Source organism: Excalfactoria chinensis, chromosome 7, assembly GCF_039878825.1.
Source record: "Excalfactoria chinensis isolate bCotChi1 chromosome 7, bCotChi1.hap2, whole genome shotgun sequence".
NCBI lineage: Eukaryota > Metazoa > Chordata > Aves > Galliformes > Phasianidae > Excalfactoria > Excalfactoria chinensis.
This window is the reverse complement of record NC_092831.1, coordinates 17,695,057-17,711,464: the sequence shown is the minus strand read 5'-3', so window position 1 is coordinate 17,711,464 and position 16,408 is coordinate 17,695,057. Positions and strand designations below refer to the sequence as shown.

Genomic DNA, 16,408 nt, shown 5'->3' with positions numbered 1-16,408 from the left:
GCATGGTATTGAGCACGTGTAAATGTGCACTTGGGTGTGCATTTGGAGCATTATATCAAGCTCTGTCGACTTCAGAACAACTCTTACTGTAGTCAGTGCTTCTTCTCAAGGTTTCAGCTTCTGCCATCAAAAGTCTATTAAAAGTTTCCATTCATTGCTGAAAAAAGCTTGGAGTAATAAAAAGAGCAATAGCTCAGAGAGGGGAAATAAATTTTTCATTTGTGAACTTAAAAAAAAGTGGGGGGGGAGCATAAAAGGACTTAGACTATTTCAGAAGCTAATTGCCATGCCTCATTTTCCCCCAACAGAAGTTTATTTCCAAACAAGTCAGTTATTCCAAGATAATTGAAAAGAACTCTGTTTAACTTAGCTGACAGTTCAGCAATATTAGCATTTTTCTGTGGATAGATCTCTTGGTTGTTCTGGTTGTTCCTATTTACTGTGCTTTTCACGTTCCAGAGTGACGACAAACTAGAGCCTTTTAGATGAATACTTAAGAAGGGAGGTATGCTCCAAACAGTGATGAGTATTGAGCCATGACCCCAGACTACTGCTATTTTGGGCAAATTCCCCCAAAAATACATATATTGTGAATGTTATGTTCTCAGCAGCAGCTTCATTCCACAACCAGCCCCTTTTGGGCTGCACTGACTAAAGTGGATACATAGAATCAGCTGTATTTAGTCATGTCCTGCTGTCCAGAAAGAGCTCAGCAGCCCACAGCAATACCTGGGACTGTGCTCTGAGTCTTGGTGGTGTTCTAGGACAGGGATTTGAGGGGAACACAAGTCGCAACATTCCTGCCCATTTCCAAGAATTTGCTCAGTGTTTGACAGCAGCTCACATACATTAACCAAGGAAGAATGTGGATAGTGCTACACAAGCCTTTTATTTATTTAGTATATTAAAAAAAACAGACACTTGTTTACTTTTACAGTCAGCAGAAACTAATTTTGCTAATCTTCAGCTGATATTTTATGAATTCTTGCTGGATATCCTCCATGTTTATTTGTAATTTTCTGAAGAAGTAGCTCAGTCACACTGAGGTAGCTGAGTTCCAGCAGTATCCCATACTAATTTGGATTTAGAATAAAATAAAACTTACTTAGGAGGCTTAAATCTGAGCCTTGTTGGATGCTTGGAGCATCCTGGATGCTTACAGGGTAGAATAAAAGTTACATGCATTTGTGACACATTAAGTTACTCACTATCTTCATCTCTGGAATTTTCTCTCTTAATGAAAAGTGGCTTCTCTCTGAGCATTGTAGTCCAAGTCCGCTTGTTTTTCCTGCTGTTTTTTTGCCTGTTTCTCTGCCTGTGAAACAGAGAATAACACAGCTTAATATTTATTTTATAATGTAATCAGCTTGAAAACTTTTGCACCTATATTCAGAATTCTTATCGCGTTCAGTCTTCAGAAGTTATGGAAAAAAAAGTACAATAGTGAATTTTTAGAAAAAAAGACTTGCACAATATTCTTTGAGAAGAGAAGCTTTGGGTGAGTGGCTCCCATGCTGGGGCACTGAGATCACAAGGAACTGAATAATAAGGTCATGAGCTCAAGGGAAATTCAGTAGCAAAAAGGGGATCTCCATTCCTAAGCGGTGTCTCTTGAGGCCATAGCTGCAGCACTGATCTCTTCCCTATCACTAGCTCTTCCTAGTAATTCTCCTTGACCAATATGGGCTGAAAAAGAAATTTCTGTTCCGCTCCTCTGAGATGTGGCTGGTTCCCCAATGCCAACATCTGCAGTGCATACAGATCACAAACAAAACATACACACGATACACCTCCTGTTCCTGCCCTACAGACAATATCCAGTGTTATTGGTATAGATGCATGCTTCTTTCTGAAAGGGGCTGGAAGGGTACCATGCTTCTATTTACCATTTGCTGGATTCGAAACTTCTGTAATTCTACATTTGCATCGTGCTGTTTGTCTTTCTTAGCTTTTTCCATTTCCAGGTAGATACGATCATTGGTCATCCACTGACTGCGGTCCTTTTCACCCTCTGCTTTTTCTTCTTTCTCCTTCTGCAATTTCATCTTTGCCTGCATTTTATAAAATAGAGGAGATTAACCAGATAGTCACCTTGCTAGTTTGTGGGGCCACATCTTGCAATCAGCCACTCTCCAGACCAGATCCAAAAGTAATAATGATGCACTCTGGCCAGGCCCACAGTTTCCAGCAGCACCAAAAGATGATGTCCAACTCCAGGTGTGAGAGAGGACCCAGAAAGATGGCACCAGCCCCAGCAGTTGTGATCTGTGCCAGGTTCCTCAGCTGCAGTAAGCACAGCTGAGACCACAAAGTGTTTGCACAAATTACCAACAATTGCAGAGCTTTCAGACTCAAAGGGATGAATCCACATGCCTCTTGCATCTTGCTTAAGGTGTTAGATGTATAACTGCAGATTGTGAATATGATGAAAACTGCCGAGAATGCATATATATGTTTCACTAACAGCACACTAAAAATCACGGTTTTCTGTAATTTTTCCTAAGAACACACCAGAAATAGAGACAAGAACAGATTAGGTTTCTTACGTCAGTGGCTCTGTATTCAGCAATAGATTCAATGGCAGCCTTTTTTTTAGCTTCTTTCTCTTTGTTTTTCACTTGGTACTTATCTTCTGCCTCTGCAGCTGCTCGATCAAGACGATCATTTTCCATCCTCAATGCCTTGTTCATCTGTGCAGTTAGTTTTTTACAAGCTTTGTCCTGATGCTCCTCAATTAGCCTGAAGCACAACAAAAGCTACCATATCATGACAGAATATTTGATATGGCAAATAACTGATCCCTATATATATGTGTGTATATATATGTATGTATGTATGTATTGTCATGCTAACTTTCTGTTGCAGTAATGAGATGGATCATACAGCAATCACACAGTTCACCTAGCACACTGCCAAAAGAGGCCAATACTGGGAGTACTGGCTGGAAGCAGGAAGCAAACGGAACTTGTTGCACTGGCTCAGAAACGTTATATCCTCACAATTAAGCAGGTAAACAATTTCCTTTGTTACTGTAATAAGCATGTTTCTTTATGCGTCTTAGAGGAAGAGGCAACATGCTGATGCAGAGACCTGCAGTCTAGGCAATTTGAAGACTTGAGACCGCAGAGCACCAATTACTAATGAAACCAATAAGCATTTCTTCTGAATTTTCCACCTTTATCCAAGTTTTAATTACTGAAAAGTTGCTTGTTTTGCACACTTGATTTTGGCGGCATATGAATTCACAATAACGTTTGTCACAAAATTAAGTTGGAACTCTGAATCTTAACACCAAGAACTCTCAACCTACCTGCAAGTCTCTGCATCTTTCTCTCTTCTCAGATCAGCCATCAGTTCTTTTTCTTTAACATAAGCCCTAATTTGATCATCCTCTTTGTCTTCTTTTTCTTTCTCTTCATTTTTAACTTTTTCCTGTTCAGCTGCATGCTCCTGTTTAAATGGAAAAGAACTTTTATTCTAATGTAGAATGAAACTTCTGAAATATTTAATAGGAAAAGAAAAATCCAGTACAACCTTCACATTTAGTCTATAATTAGAGCTCTTTGCTTGTAACTGTGGAGAAGGTATAGAACCTAGGAATGGATGGAAGAGAACACAGAACCTAACTATCACAAACTACCACAAAAGTAAAGTTAGTGTGCAGTCACAGTCCCCAGCACAATATCCTTCAGTTACATTTTCCTCTGCTTCCCTACTGCCCACAAATAATCTCCCCTTCCAATTGTCATTCACATGGTACAGGCTCTGAAGGATACAAACAGTAACTCTGTAGAAGTGTGAAAGTGTGAGGCACAAGGCATTCTGTAGTCACCTAGAAATGGCAATTAGTATATAATGCTTTTCTCACACATGCAAGGCTGAAGACTAATGGAGTAAGAGGAAGAAATTCTTTACTGTGAAGGTGGTGAGACACTGGAACACATTGCCCAGAGAGGTTGTGGATGCCCCCTTGTATGGGAAATTGGTAATCACAGCCCCTGATTAATCAGCTGAGGCAAGTGTAGGATCAGCTGTGGGAGCACAGGTGAGAGTAGTTTAGCTGTGCTCCCGGAAGGGGTGGAGCTTGACTCCAACTCCTCTAGACCTCATTTAAGGGCTGACCACCACTAAGGCAGCATCTCTTGGAGACTGCTCTCTGGTGAAGATTGCCTCAGCATTTCCCAGCGAAGGCATCCATATTGGTGAGTTTTTCCTCATAAATAATCTCTTGAATATCTGTTACCACCTTTGTTACCATCTTTGTGTCATTCTACCATACACCCTTCCCTGGAAGCATTCAAGGCCAGGCTGGATGGGACTTGGAGCAACCTGGTCTAGAGGGAGGCGTCCCTGCCTATAGTAGGGTGGCTGGACCGAGATGATCTTCAGGGTCCTTTCCAACCATTCTATGATTTCCTAAACAACTCTAGTCACAAGTGCAAAGACAATTTATAAAGTTATTTTCATGTTCACAGACTCAGACTACTCTCCTCTTCCTAAGAAAGAAAAATGGGTTTAAAACAGTCTTAAATCCAGTTTTCAGGTCAAGGCTTTTCTTTGATGCCTACAGAAGTGTTTTTCATTACAGACCAGTAAAAGCTCTGGGTGTCACATCACAACTTTCAAGGGGCCCTTCTCAAAAGAGGACAGGAACAACACTGCCTACGGCTGGCAAGGCAGGGGGCTATGACCCAGCATTACTGAATCTACCAGCAAACCTTCTGCTGCCAAGAGACCCATTTATTCACAGTCCCAATGCATGTGCTTCATGGTGAAGCAAATAATGAACTTTCTCCCTCTGTTACTTACATGATACTGCCTCTGGCGTTCAAGTTTCTCCTCCCGTTCCTCTTCTTTTCCTCTCTGAATTTCCATTTGGTACAACTGGCTCAGCATTTGTATTTTTTCACCTTCTCTTTTGTTTTCCTGCTTGGCCAGGTCTGCCAGATGCTTGTGCTCCTCTATTCTGAAACAGAAAAGGAAGAAAGTAAATGGCCTGGGGACTTCGTGACATAGGGGAACAGATTGGAACGCTTCACATCTACAGGTACTTGAACATTGAAAATCTGATACTTTGAAGTGAAAGCAGAACATCAGATCAAAATAGAATCATGTTTTTTAAAACAGTAGCTACAAATCCATTGCCAAAGCTGAGCTCCAGCACAAAAAGTGTTGGAATTTCCTGATTAAGTTAATCCTAGCAAAAGCAAACTTGAGCAGCAAACGGATTTGAATGACAGCCTGCATTCGATTCACTTGCTTAACAGCTGGCCCGCTCCCTGCACAAGTTCAGCTTTAGTCGAGCACAGCCTTCCGAGCAGTGCTACAGCGCGGGCCGAGGCACAGGAGCAGTCATCAGCCCATTCCCGTCAGACTGCTGTATGAATCGCTGTGGGGAAACGGCAAGAACGACAAGTTTTGCCCCAGGGAGACAAACCACTTGCTCTCAGCACCAGAACGCAGCTCCCCTTCTTTAGCTGACTTGTGCAGACGTTGCCACCGCCAGCAAAAGGCGAGCCCCGCCCCGGGAGCCATCGAGGTTCCGACTCACTGCGCCAGCTGCTCTCTGGCCACCGCCCGGCGCTCCATGTAGCGGCAGCGCTCCCGCTCCACCTCCCGCTGCTCGGCGCCCGGCTGCTCGTGCTCCATCGGTCGCTTCCGCCGAGAGAAAGAAAATCGGGTTCCCGGCTCTCCACCAGCGGCGACCGCCGCCCCGACACGGATGCACTCTTCTCCCTGTTTCCACAGCGGGAGCGCCTCGGCCCCGCACGGCTCTGAGGCGGCGAGCAGCACTACCGGGCAGCGCCAGCAGCAGCAGGGAAGAGATGGGAACGCCGTGGCTCCGATGGTGGCACGGCACGGCCCGCCCCGACGCGCTGTTGGCGGGCCCTAGGGCTGCGTAAGGCGGGAGCCGCCCTGCCGGGCCTGACCGGCCTTGGCTGCGCGGGAGCGTAGCGACAGGGTTCGTCCTCTCGTTCCTGAGTTCTCCCTTTTCTCCTGCCTGGAAGACGCCCATCGAGGAGGCGACTGCTGGCGTTAGGAAGGAGCACGTCCATTCACTACACGGCAGAGAGATAAGGGGAGCTGTGATCGTGCGGGGGGGGGCACCCTCTGGCTCCAGATCCCGTGCTGTATGTCAGAGCCTTTTGCCGTCAGAAGCCAGGCTCAGCACTTTGATGGCACACAAAGACCCGTTTTCCAAATACTGTCAATTATCTTTTTTGTAAAACTTCCTTTCTTAGAACTTGTGTCAACTAATGCCCTGCCTAAGAGAGATGGACAGTTCAGGGCTGGAACAGAAGGATCTGTGCAAGGCTGAGCTTCACGTTCCTTGGGCTGTATTTCTGATGGACCCTGAAATGGAAATGTCTTGCTCAGAGCCCAGGATAATGCAGAAGTTGTTACATGAAATCCTAACTCTGTCCACGTCACACAATAGAAATGTTTCAGCAAAGAAACAAATCTCAAGCAGTGTGCAGCAGAGTAAGCTCCAAAGAGTTCTGTGGTCCCTGAGAAACAGTTTTAGATCTGAATTTGCCTCCTGCAGACTGCATGTTATTCTTTTTGCAAGAACCATCAAACTGTGTTGTTTATTATTGCCATGGGACTTACATTGGGACTTACTTGTTTTCTGGATAACCAAATTTGTCTCTGACCAGCTTACATCCTTACTTCTACATGACTTATTTGCAGCAAAACATTGATTTTACAGAGACAGTTGCAAAGAGCTACAGAAACTGCAGTAATGTAAGTATTCTGACTTTTGTGTGCATTCTTGCCCTGCAGATTCTGAGAGGGCCTTTGGCTGGAATGGGTAATGTTGATGGTCAAAATTATATGTAATGCATTCCTATTATTATTTGTTATTATATGAATCCATAACTCTGTTCACATCACGTAAAATGTGATGGAAGCATTTCAGCAAAGAAACAGCTTGCAACTTCTATAAAATACAAGTTGGTGGTTTTTTTAGAACATACTTAATTCTATGGAATTTATTTTTTCAAAGGGACTTTCAGATTCATAGCACAAATTTAACGTAGATCCATTTTTAGTTTTGACTGAAGATTCAAGGTTCCAGAAGTTGGTTGGTTGTGTTTTTGTTTTGGTTTGTTGTTTTTTTTTTTAACCACATAAAAACTACTTTTGCCTTTCCTTGCTGGATAGTCTCAGTGTTCTTTCATAGTTTTAACTTCTTCAGCAGTAGTATTGCTACAGCAAGGTAACTGAGTCTCAGCAACATCCTGTGCTTGAAAACCAGGATTTGTTCCTTCACTTCCTCTGGAAAATGGGCTACCTCCAAATCCTCTTATTTCTTTGGAAGCTTTCAGGAGAGGATAGAGATGATGTGTAGTCATAGACTCTGATTCAATTACTTGCTTTGCATACTTCTGAAATTCATGCTCTTTATAGAGCGCAATAAGCTCTTTCTGAGCATTGTAGTCCAAGTCTGTTTGCTTTTCCTGCTGTCTTTTTGCCTTCTTTTCTGCCTGAGGAAGAAAAGTCTCATGTCATTAGTGATAGGACCAGAGGGAATGGTTTCAAGCTACAGCAGGGGAGATTCAGGCTGGACATTAGGAGGTATTACTTCTCAGAAAGGGTAGTCAGGCACTGGAATGGACTGCCCAGGGAGGTGGTGGAGTCACCGACCCTGGGGATGTTCAAGGAAAAACTGGATGTTGTGTTGAGGGATATGGTTTAGTGGGAGCTATTAGTAATAGGTGAACGGTTGGACTGGATGATCTTTTAGGTCTTTTCCAACCTTGGTGATTCTATGATTCTGTGAAAAGGAAATAAAAAGGGAATAACAAAACTTAGTATTTCTTTTACAACAGAATTGTCAGTTAAAAATTAGAGAGGGTAAGCTTACAGGAGATTGGAGGTGATGTTACCATGCTTGTCAGATATCATTCTTCCCCAGTTCATTCCTGGCTCACCTCACCACAGGAAAGTGTACACTGAATAGCTGAATAAACATCAGCATTCACTGCTGTTCCTTGGGGATCTGCCCAGAAGACACCAGGGGACAGCAGCCATATATAATGACACAGGACGGGATGTGATGTGTCATTGCAAACCGGCCTTCACTAGTGCAACACTCCTTGACAGGAAGGGGTTTGCATGGGTGACTCCCACACTGACTAACACTGTCAGGTTCATGCTCCTTTTTAAGGCTCTGGGAGGGTATGGCACTTCCATTTACCATTTGCTGGATCTGAAATTTCTGTACTTCTAGCTTTGCATCACGTTGTCTTTGTTTCTTGGCATTTTCTGTTTCTAGATAGATCTGGCTCTTTTCCACTAATGATTGAAGTTCTTTTTTACTTTCTGCTTTTTCCTTTCTCTCCTTCTCCAATTTCATCTTCACCTGCATTTTATAAAATAGAGGGGGTTAACCAGATAGTTACCCTGCTAGTTTGAGGAGCCATGCCTCCAGACTAGATCCAGGTGCAATAACAATGCAGTCCCACACCACTGCTCTGATGTGCTGGGTCATGGCAGCTACAATCCGTCTAAGCCCAGTTTCTGGCAGCACTGACAGACTCCTTGGCTTCAGGAAGCAGAGCTGAGACTGAGAAGTGTTTGCACAAATTACTAACGATTACAGAACTTTCAGACTCAAACGGATGAACCCAGGTAACTTGTGGCTTGCTTAAGGTGTTAGATGTATAACTGTAAATGGTAAATATGAGAGACAGCTACTGATAACTTGTGGGTATGTCTCACTAACAGTTAGCATGCTAAAAACCACAGTGTTCCTAGAAGGTATTCCTAAGTACATGCCAGAGAGAGGGATGAGAACGAGTTAGCTTTCTTACCACAGCGGCTCTATGTTCAGCAATAGATTCAATGGCAGCCTTCTTTTTTGCTTCTTTCTCTTTCTGTTCTTTTTCATATGCAGCTTCTTTTTTTGCAATGTCTCTAGCTAAACGCTCATCTTCCATCTTCAGTGCTTCACTCATTTGGTCAGCTAATTGCCTAACAATTTTATCCTGGCGTTCCTGTGTTATTCTGCAGAAGAACATGAGTATTCATAACACATGCACCTAGTCTACATGAAGCCCAGCCATCTGGCTGCCTCTCATCTCTTCCTGCCAAAATCAGGCCCACCCACTCCACTTCTTCATCTCCCTGTATTGCTCCTGTTTTCATTTTTTAATTATCTGATTTAGCAAATAAGTGTTCCCTATATTTTTTGTTGCAGTGAAGTGCTGTATCATTCAGAGACTGCCTAGAATCTTGCTATTAGGAGGAACATGTAGGAAGTATTGGCCAAAAATAGGAATGGTTAGATAAACTCATTGGCATATTCATGCTGTACTTTCAGTGTTCAATAGGTAGACTTTACTAAAGGTATTATTAATAAAGTAATTTAGTTACTTAATATAGGCACCTTGTTAAGAAGTAGAATTATTTTTCAGAGAAAAATACCATAATATTATCTCAGAGAAGTATAGCTTATGCCCCAGAATACTTTTAACTATAATTCTAGTTGTCTTTAATTGCTGAGAGTGTTTGGTAGACTGTATAGAAAATCACTGTTTCCAACACACTGGAGTAGAACTTTGTACTTATATAAATCTGTGCTTTGACGAGTAAGGAGAGCTATTACTAACCCACAGATCTATTACTAATGATGCTGTGAAAGAACTTCCTTTTTGTCTTGAATTCTCTATGTCCCACTGAGTAGAGTTTATTTACAGAATAACTGTGGGTTTTGTTATGTCAGCAGTCTGAAATATTTGAATAAGAAAAGTGTGTAATTCTTAATTTAGATACATTGATAAGTTAGCTTTGAACCTACCTACGCAATTCAGCTTCTTTCTCTTTCATCAGCTTGGCAATAGTTTGCTTGGCTTTAAAATGAGCTCTAATCCGATCATCTTCTTCCATTTGTTTTTGTTCCTCCACTGCTTTGATTATTTTCTGGTTATCTACGTGTTCCTGTATAGGCAAAATGATCCTGATATAACAGATGAAATTTAGAAAATCTAGGCCTGGATTAGCAAATGAAAAGAATCGCTTCCTACTCCCTCTCTTCACGTTTCTTTCAAAGACGATGGAGAGGAAAAGGATTCTTATTGCTTCCTCATCTATTTTGAATGTGCGTGAAGGGGAGGTGGTAGAAAAGAGAAAGAAGGGGAATCAAGCATCAGATATAGGTTGGAGCTTCTTCTGCTAACCCATTACTGTGCGATGCAGGGGGCATTATCCCTTGCTCCCATCCACCCACATTGGAGAAGGGAATGCTGAGAGGAATGGGACTGTGCAAACCCCTCCAATAATTTTCATATTCATAGTCTCTAATTATTCCCTTTTCCTATCAAAGAAAAATGGGCATAAAACTGGGCAAGTACGTGGTACCTGGCATACTGAAGCTATCAGCAAACCTTCTGTTGCCAGTAGGCCCGTTAAGCTACATTAATTAACACTATTATTTCACTCCAGACAGCCAAAACAAAGTGAGCATTTTGAACTCTTTGCTTTCCTGATACTTACATGATACAGCCTCTGGCGTTCAGCTCTTTTCTCCTGCTCCTTTTCCATCTTTCTTAGAAGTTCTAATTGGTATAATTGGCTCTGTCTCTGTATTTCTTCTCCTTCTCTTTTGTCTTCCAGCTTGGCAAGATCTGCTTGATGCTTGCGCTCCTCTATCCTGAAACAAAAAAGGAGCGGAATTCATGGGTTAGGGGCCATATGAAGTAATGAACAGATAGGGATTCCACTGTCTACAGGTACTTTAACACTAAAATATCTGGTATTTTGAAGAGAAGGTGGGTGGAATGTCTGAGGTAAAAAACAGCATAATTGTAGTGGTAACCCTTCAGCAATCTGAACAGAAATTAGCTACATGGTATATACAGACAGACTGCAGATGATTGGTAACAAGATTGAGCTGAACAACCCACGAGCACCTCTGCATCCATTACATTTTGGCCTATCTCTGCAGCAGCTTCAGTGAGCAAGATTTCCCCAGTAAGTCCCACCATGCAGACCCTTCTCTGGAACCAGTAGTGTTCTTCCAGACCAGAAGATACTTGAGACCAGACTTTAAACCTGCTATCTGCATCAGGGAATTTGATTCCTTCTGTTGGCCCACCAGTCCTGTAAATAGCATTGGTGACTCCCCCATAAGTTCTTGGGAAAAGCTGAAAGAGTGGAGATAGCAGTGATGAGTTCTCTAGATGCATTCTCTGGCAGCTGATTATGGCCAAAACAACAGTCTGACTTAAACTTTTCCTTTTCTGGAACCAAAATCAATTTAAAATACATTGTCGGGAACAAAATGGAATAGTGATGTGACTGAAACCTACTGCTGCCTACTGGAAGTGATTTCACATGCAGACTGTTGGCAACTTTACCACACTGCCTATGACAGCTTCTTTTTGTGCAAGGTCTTTTGTCAGGATCATTCTTTTTATAATGTCACATTTCTGAGACAAATGATTATTAACTCTCTGTAGAAACATTATAGAGTGTATTTGTGAGGAAAGAGCCTAAATAATTAATCACAAGTAGCCCTACTTTACTGTTACTTACTGTTGCAGCTGATCTCTGCATAGTGCCAGTCGATTCATATGACGTTGATGTTCCTTTTCTTCCTCTCTGAGAATAGCTTCTTTACGTTTACGTTCTATTTCTTCTTCCTTCTTTTTGTCAACATTTGTCTTCAACTTTTTAAATTCAATTTGAGCATCCCTTTCCTTTAGGACCTCAGCAAGTAGAAGCGCACTCTGCAAGAGAACAGGTTTAGTAATTTGCATGTCCAAAGTGCTTAAAGAAACTGTATGATTTGAATGTAAAAATCATAAATTGTCAACAAACATGCAACCCTTTCACTCTTTCATTCTGGTGGTACAGATAAGTTTTTGCTCTTTCGATGGCCTCCTTCCATTTTGCTGCTTGGAATTTTGCTTCTTCCAAATCAATTAACTTTCTTTCTTCTTCTTGCTTTTCTTCACGTAGCTTTTTGGCTTTCAGTTTCCTTTGTGCCTGGCCCTACAATGCAGATAAAAATTCACCTTCTTGTAAACCGCATCTTTTGCATTTCAGGTTTGGCAATTAAACTGCTTATGTGGAGCTTAGTTAAAATACACATTTAAAAGCAAATATTAAACAGATTACACCTGGAAATAGTATTGTGTTTTAGAGCCATAGAGTTATGCTGCACAGAGCAGAGGTGCAGATCACCTCCCTTGCCCTGCTGGCCACGCTTCTCTTGATGCAGCCTAGGATACAGTTGGCTTTCTGGGCCATGATGGCACATTGCTGGTCTGTGCCTTGCTTGCCATCCAGCAGAACCCTCAAGTCCTTTTCAGCAGAGCTGTGCTCTGTCCTTATGTCCCCTACCTTGCATTGTTAGTGGGGGCTTCTACAATCCCTGTGTGACACCTTGCACTTGGGTTTGCTGAATCTCATGAGGTCCATCCGGGCCCTCTGCTTGAGCCTGTCTATGTGTCTCTGGATGGCATCCTGTCCCCTAGGTGTGTTGATCACATCACACAGCTTGGCTCTTCCCTTTTTGCACACATGAAAACAAATCCCCTAGTTTAGAAGTGCACACAGTGCTTACCATAATGGTGTTGGTCCAATCTTTGACAGCCGCTTTGGAGCGTAAGTGCATTTCTTGTTGTTCTTTCCTCTCAGCGAGGATACATGCTACCTCTTTGTTCATGCGGGCAAGGCTGTCCTGCATCCTTTCCCACTCTGCTCTTGGCAATACAACTACCTGACGGAGATCTACGTCACTTGGAAGAAAAAATCCATCTGGGATGTTATTTTCTTCAAACCTGTGTGATGCTGCATAGAGGGGGAAAAAAAGTACTGATGTTACTTGGAGTCAGAAAACCCTGAATTCGAGCCCGTGTCAGCATTTGAATTTGTGCATAGCAGTAACAGCAAGCGCTCCTTATAGTTGCTCAGCCCACCTCGGCACCCCAGAACCAGGACAGAGCACCTGCGCCCACGTTCTGACCGCAGAGGTGTTGGTGCTGTGGTGCTGCTCATATATCCCACGGCCGCACCTGACAGCTTGGGAGGGCCCCTGGACGTGAGTCTGAGATCAGCCGGGACCGGGCAGCGCTCTCGGGAAGGACAGCAGGGAGGCCGTAACGCGCGGTGCGGCTGTGCCTAGCCGCCCTCGTGCCGTGCGCTCGTACGTCTTAAGTACGTGGGCGGAAGCCACCCGCCGGGGGATACCGCCACGGTCACGGGGAGCGGCTTTGGTACGTGGCTCCCGCCTGCCCGCACCCGCGAGGCTCCACTCACACGCCAGCCGCCGCCTCCGACGCGGCAGCCCGAGCCCCGCCGCCATGGCCGGTGGCCGCCCCGCTGCGTGTACGCCTCGTTGCCGGGCAACCACGCCGGGCCACGTGACGGCGCGGACCGGAGGTGAGCGGCGCGAGCCGGAAGTGGCGGTTGTTGCGGCTGGTGGTGTCGCTCCCCGCTCTCGGTGCGCTGCCGTCTCGCCGCTCCCCGGCTGCCGCCGTCCCGCTCGGCTCGGCCACGGCGGCGAGCGGGGGCCCGGTGAGGGCTGTGAGGTGCGCCCTGCGCTGCCGGGCCACGGAGCTGTCGCGGGGGCTGCGCGGTCCGAGGTAGTGCTCTGCAGCATGGACCCGCAGGCGGCAGTGGTTTTCGCTGGCCGCGTTTCCTTGCGTTTGGCGCGTCCTCGCCTCCCGCTGCTCGGTATTTCGCTCTCCAAATGTCTCTGAGGCCTGTGGCACCTTCCAGGTGTCCGTCCAGGTGCTGGGAAACCCCGGATTGTTTGCGCTGGGAGCGGTGGCGGGGAAGTGTGGAACCGCTGCTCCGGTGCGAGGCCCGCGGCTGGAGCTGCAGCGGGAGGTGGGCGCTGTCCGGGGCTGCGGCAGGCAGAGGGTTGGCACGGGCTGCAGCTCCGACCTTCCCACACTGCTGTTTTTAGTCTCAGCATTACTTTTCCCATAGCTGTGGTGACCAGAAATAGCTGGGTAACAACTCATTATGTGAATCTTTTTTTCTCTGTTTGTTTGTTTTGGGAACCATTCATGGACAGCCATGAAATTTCTGTTGGTTTTTGACTTTGACCATACAATCGTAGATGAAAATAGTGACACCTGGATTGTGAGATGTGCCCCTGACAAAAAGCTTCCCAATGGGTTACAGAACTCCTACCGGCCGGGACACTGGACAGAGTACATGGGCAGAGTCTTTGTCTACCTGGGGGACAGCGGCGTCCAAGAAGATGACATGAAAAGAACCATGACAGCAATTCCCTTCACTGCAGGCATGGTCGATCTTCTGGGGTTTATTGGCAAGAACAAAGAGTTTTTTGACTGCATCATTGTTTCAGATTCTAACACGGTATTTATTGACTGGATTTTAAAAGCTGCTGACTTCCATGAGGTGTTTGATGAAGTGTTTACAAACCCTGCAGCTTTCAGCAGTACCGGCTACCTGACCGTGCAGAACTTTCATGCCCACCATTGTCCCAAGTGCCCTAAAAACCTTTGCAAAAGGAAAGTTTTAAAAGAGTTTCTAGATAAACAGTCGGAGAGAGGAGTGAGTTATACACAGATTGCCTATATAGGTGATGGTGGGAATGACTTGTGCCCAGTGACGTTTCTGAAGAAGGGTGATGTTGCTATGCCCAGACATGGGTATACCCTAGAGAAAAAGATTTCTCAGCTCTCTCAAGATTTCTGTCCCATAGAGTGTTCTGTTCTGGTTTGGTCATCTGCTGTTGAAATTATGTCTTATCTGAAGCTGCTTATAAAAGAACAATTGAAGTGATAGAAGGAAACTGGTATATATATTTTATTTCCTTGGTGAGAAATGCTGAATGCTCGTGGAAACACATTATAGAACTGGGATATTCGCTGAACCTGTGTTGTTTAAACTTAATATAAAATCGTATTTTCAGTTTTGTCAGTAGTGGGAAAGTGATGTTCAAATGGCTTTCAGGCATGGTGTGCATTCCAACATTTGTGGAGAAATGGGGTCTGGGGGGGAGGAGGGGCAGAGGGGGCTGCATGAGGAATCGCCATTTCCTTTTGTCTTCTCTGTCCTGAGCCTTTACCAACTGCCAAAGTGATGTTCCATGTGCTGTGGGGAAGGAGTAAGATCAGTGCACAAAAGAATAATTATAAAGAATGTATATGCTTTACTTACCAGGAATGTGATTCTGGAACTTTTGGCTTTGAATACTTTTTAAAATCAGGATAAATGTTTAATTTGTAAATGATTTGTTATGTCTCTAATCCTGTTTGATCTGAAGATGCACTTATATTTTTAATATGCTGAATATTTTACTGAAATAAATTCCTTTTTAAAAGTTTGTATTAAGGACAATAACAGTTACTGTCGCTGAGAACAGCAGTGCCTGATTTTGTAAGGTATTCTGTAATGCATTCTGTTCTTGTAAGGGCCTGGAGTGGCTTAACACAAGTGTAGGTGTCAGTCTGCAGAACACCATTCCTTTTGTTGGCTCTCTCTTGAAGCACAGGAAGAATGTTGCCGCTGCACTGTTGCTGCTCTGTACATAGCCTGTGCTGTCAATTGCTTTTTCTGCTGCCCACAGAATGCTGTGTGTGTCCCTATGCATTCTTACACCAGTTTCACTCTTGTCTATGTGCATCCTGTAATCCTCTCCTACAGGCTGAAAGGGAACATCTGTGTCCACTTTAACTTTGTAACAAAATTTGCCTGTGTTTGAATAAGGAATCATTTGTGAGCGTGTGGCTAGCATGCTTCTCCTTCCTACTATGCACACAGAGGCACTTCAGTCTCATTAAAGTTGAATGATCTGTTTTCATGCCAGATGTTTTCTTTCTTACAGCCTCCCCAAAGGTCCCAAATTGTGCTATAGTCTATTGTCTGTTTTAGTCTTATATGCCTTAGTAGCTGAGAATTCTGCCTAACCTGCAGCAATGTGTCTGCAAATGTCAGAGATGTGTCTCGGAAGCCTGCAGTTGATGTAGATGTCTTCTGCATTGTCTTTGGGTGTTGTTTTCATTCTCTAACTGACATTTAATGTTGTTACTACCCTTTCTTTTTTTTTTTAAGTTGAGGGTTTCTAGGAGTGGTCTCCCCTGTTTTGGGGCCAATAACGTATAAATGAAGATTTAATTTGAATACTGCCTTGTAAATAGTCTAGCTTTTCATCAATTTAACTAATTACAGAAGGTTGCTTTGAACAGTTTGCTGTCTGACGTGTCCCAAATGATACATATGGGTTCTCAGGAGTGTAGCTTTAATGATGGATAGTTGATAGCTGTTGGAGTTGTTTGTACTGGGAAGCTTACCCTGCTGTCTTGTGCACGGGCACACAGACAGCGTCTGACTACCTGAAAGCTTTCAGGCTGTTTCAGTTTGCCGATTTGTGGCCTGTACAAGAACGTGGTGATGATTGTTGTTTGGTATTGCATGTTGT

The 16,408-nt window shown here is 44.0% G+C and overlaps 3 protein-coding genes across 3 annotated transcripts; 1 reads left to right on the top strand and 2 right to left on the bottom strand.

The window, feature by feature from the left end:
* Positions 1–501: 501 nt before the first annotated feature.
* LOC140254844 (cilia- and flagella- associated protein 210-like) lies at positions 502–5,868 on the bottom strand. The gene is made up of 6 exons (XM_072341918.1): positions 5,552–5,868; positions 4,810–4,966; positions 3,311–3,450; positions 2,547–2,739; positions 1,887–2,051; positions 502–1,315 (listed from the first exon to the last, which is right to left on the bottom strand). The coding sequence occupies exons 1-6, from the start codon at positions 5,647–5,649 to the stop codon at positions 1,235–1,237; spliced, it is 834 nt and encodes a 277-aa protein (XP_072198019.1). The 5' UTR covers positions 5,650–5,868; the 3' UTR covers positions 502–1,234.
* On the bottom strand, positions 5,868–14,036 carry CFAP210 (cilia and flagella associated protein 210). The gene is given in 11 exon segments (XM_072341914.1): positions 5,868–7,490; positions 8,204–8,368; positions 8,820–9,012; positions 9,806–9,945; positions 10,501–10,657; positions 11,542–11,735; positions 11,827–12,000; positions 12,575–12,801; positions 13,270–13,362; positions 13,365–13,554; positions 13,557–14,036. Coding segments are annotated over 11 exon segments (2,334 nt in total). The 3' UTR covers positions 5,868–7,169.
* On the top strand, positions 14,035–15,309 carry PHOSPHO2 (phosphatase, orphan 2). Its single transcript, XM_072341917.1, has one exon. The coding sequence runs from the start codon at positions 14,035–14,037 to the stop codon at positions 14,767–14,769; it is 735 nt and encodes a 244-aa protein (XP_072198018.1). The 3' UTR covers positions 14,770–15,309.
* The last annotated feature ends 1,099 nt before the right edge of the window (positions 15,310–16,408 follow it).